At 52.8% G+C, this 3,224-nt stretch overlaps 1 protein-coding gene across 1 annotated transcript in view; it reads right to left on the bottom strand.

Annotated features, from left to right (window-relative positions):
- Nucleotides 1–3,033: 3,033 nt before the first annotated feature.
- Nucleotides 3,034–3,224, bottom strand: part of FOXE1 (forkhead box E1) — a gene marked incomplete at its 5' end in the record, with an annotated part of 975 nt that continues 784 nt past the window's right edge. Inside the window, one exon of the mRNA XM_021708816.1 lies at nucleotides 3,034–3,218. Within this exon, the coding sequence (XP_021564491.1) occupies nucleotides 3,034–3,218 (185 nt within the window). The remainder of the gene's footprint in view (nucleotides 3,219–3,224) is intronic.

The following is a 3,224-nucleotide window of genomic DNA, read 5'->3' as shown; positions in this document are numbered from 1 at the left end:
GGCACCCTTAGAATTTTGGAGATTCTACCCAGAGGGCCTTAAGGATGAGCATGCGAAGAATCTGTATCATTTAGTTTAGGTGTGATTCTGTTCTGAGGTGGAAGGACGATCTGTGTTTTTCTGAAACATGGTATGGTATGCATTCCATGAACAGTATATGAAACTTCAGATGATGCGTGGATGGGCATCCCCCCCCCCCCCACATGGGGTCCTCTCCCGCGGCTTGGAAATTCCCCAAGTTGGAAGGTTCCAGGGCCGGCGATGGAATGCTTTCCAGGCCCTGGAGTCAGGCGGGCTGGAGAGTCCGCCCGCGACCCCGCGGGAGAGGCACTCGCTCTCCATCCAGACCAGACCCGGGGGGCGGGGGGGGGGGGGGGCGAGCTTTGGTGTCGTTGGCCAGCGGGAGGCCAAGAAGGGCTGTCGCTCTGTCTTTGGCGCCTCGATCCCTGCCCTCGCAGGAGTTCCCGTCCCCCTCGCCCCGCGCGGACCCTCGCCTTTGGCATAATCTCACCTGTCGCCCAAACAACAAGGAGGGCGGAAGACGAGGATTCCCGTTCTTTCCCACCCCATCTTTCTGGCTCCCAGGGCTGTATCGCGACGCGCCCGGAGGCTTCGTGACAAGGCGGCACTTATTTGTTTGGAAGCCTTTCCGCCCTCCCCTGCCCGGCGCTTTACAGGTCTCAAAGCGTTTTCTCTCGTGTCTTTTATCTTTAGGAGGAACTTCTGAGGTAGCAGTCACAAATTCCCATTTCCAGTATGAGAATCCTAGAGGATAAGGGACTCTAGGCTAACGGCGCTGCCAGAGAACTCGAATCGGTCATTAGGAAGCAGCCGGGCTCACCTCCCGCGCGCATCAACTGCAAAGCCCGCCCTTCTCCCGTTCCAACCCAGCGGCCGGGCTCTCCCCAGCCAGGACAACACTCCCGAATGCAGGACTCTCGATTTCCTGCTCCTGCCCACCAGGCAAGGCGTCCGAACCTCTGCGCCTGGGGGAGCCAGCCTCCCGACTAGCTGCTCACGGGAACCCTTGAGTTCCACACCCGCAAAGTCTCACGGGGAGAGAAAGGCGGCTGACACCCCCACTCTTCCGAGGTCGCAGGGCTGGGTCTGGAATCTGGACCTAGGCAGGGTCAGCCCTCCAGCCTCCTCCTACCTCTAGGTGGTCACTTACCGCCACCAAAGCCGGAAGGACCAGCACTTAGACTTGCACTGTCCAAGGCGTGTTGCTGTGAGCACTTGGTGTGTGGTTAGTCCAAATTTAGATAAGTCATAAGTGTCACATACACTCCGAATTTTGAAGTCTTCATACGAGAAAAGAGGAAGACATCTCCACAATTTTTATGTTGATTATATGTGGAAATGATAATATTTTGGGTATAGTAAGTTAAACATGTTACCCAAATTAATGTCACCTGTTTTTTCCTTTGCTAATGTGGCTACTAGAAAATTTAAATTTACATGTGTGGCTTGCATTATATTTTTACTGCAGAGCACTGATTTAGACAAATCCCTGTGTGGGTTGAACTAAGTTCACATGCCTTTGTGGACAGAATAGTTCAGTCCTCTCCCACTCCAATTACTCTTGGTTTTCATAGTCTTTTTCACACCTCCCACCCTTCCCTACAAAGTTGACTGCACAGAAAGAGGCTGAGTTTCTCTTGCCAGAACTCACTCGCTCAAATATTTTATTAAAACAGTTCATCTGAACACTCAGGTGTATCTGAAAGCTGTGAATGGAGCCTCTGAAATATTTAGCTGGCAGGTTTTGCTCCAGAAGGAAACTTACAAGATTTCTCAAGAGAAAGTTAGGAAACTTGTTGGACTTTCTCTGATTTGAGTGAGCCTGCTGCTCAAAGCAAACATACAAAAAAAAAAAAAGGTAAAAAAAATCCAGTTTCTTTCTAAAACTTACTTCAGTGGCCGCCCAGATTAATTTTTCGCTTTCCTTTTTGCATGAGGAGACTGCTGAGGTGTCGAAGAAGAGAATGCTGGGACGGGAGGGCCAACCCCAACTACTGAAAGCTGTCACCAGTGTCTCCCCTGAGTCCTCTCATCTCCTTGAACTTTAGTTCACCCGTTGGGTCGGGGCTTGAGGAAAAAAAAAACAGTGGGCAAGGGACAAATGTGTTTCTATCTGCCTTACCAGAAAACCAATTTATGACCCGGCAGTAATAGCTATGAAGTGACCAGCACAGCCTGCTCACAAGTTCAATAAATTATGAAAAAATCGCTGCTTGGAGCGAATCCTGGGACTGTAGGTAGACGCTTGCCATGGCTCTGTTTCCATTCCCTAGAACAGCACTTTGGGGGGCTATGCAGAGGCCCTGGGTGGCCACGGATGCAGCCAGCATCCGAGAAGATGGGGCACTTAAAGATAATGAAGGGGGTGGGGATAGAGCCCTGCAGCTCTCTTGTGTACTAAGAGAAGGTTCAGGTGAGCAGACTGGGTCATCCTGGCAAGCAGACAGGCACGATTCAGACTCAGGGCTAGGTCTGCAGTTCTAGAGGCAGGGAAAACCAGCCCAGGTCAATAGGAGCAGAGATCTCTCCCATAAGCAAGCAAACAAACAAAAAGCCACTTCTCTTGCAAACTTGTCCTCCTCACTTTAAGAAAGGCGCTGTCAGAGCCTTTTAACTAGTCAAAGGCACAAGAGGCTGAAACTCTGTAAAAAAAAGGTCCGAGTTTTCAGCAGCACAAGGAAGAGTGAAGCGAAGTGACTCTTCATAATGCGAACCCTGGGCGCTGGTGTAGACACCACGCTGGTAAAACGGTAGAAAGGCAGGTCCTTTGGGGCTTTGCCCCATCGAGGGTCCCTTGGGCCAGTCCAAGGGCTCTGGCTGCCTCGCCCTCCTCCCATTTGCAAAGTAAACCCGGTGTATCCCGATGCGCCGGGAGACTGAGCCTACGGCCGGCTGGATCCCTTCCATGTGGGTCCCAACGGGGTCCTCCCTCCAGTCCTGTTCTCTGGTCTCTGGGAAAACAGTTCGTGTGGACAGCCGAGGTATCTGTGAGTTTTCGTCCCTACGCTCGGCTCACATGGCGGACACGAACCGATCCATCCCACCAGGATAGGCGGCGGCATGGCGAGCATGGTAGGTGCCTCCGCTGCCCACTCCGAGCTGCCCGCCAGGATTGTAGCAAGGCCCCAGCGCTCCAAACTGGCCGGGCGACGTGCGCCCGTAGAAGTCCACCGCGGTCTCCACGCCGCCGCTGCTGCCACCCA

Source organism: Carlito syrichta, unplaced genomic scaffold (assembly GCF_000164805.1).
Source record: "Carlito syrichta isolate Samal-C Ts95f unplaced genomic scaffold, Tarsius_syrichta-2.0.1 Scaffold149186, whole genome shotgun sequence".
NCBI classification, from domain to species: Eukaryota; Metazoa; Chordata; class Mammalia; order Primates; family Tarsiidae; genus Carlito; species Carlito syrichta.
Note: the sequence above shows the minus strand (reverse complement) of the source record. Positions and strands in the feature narration are given on the sequence as shown.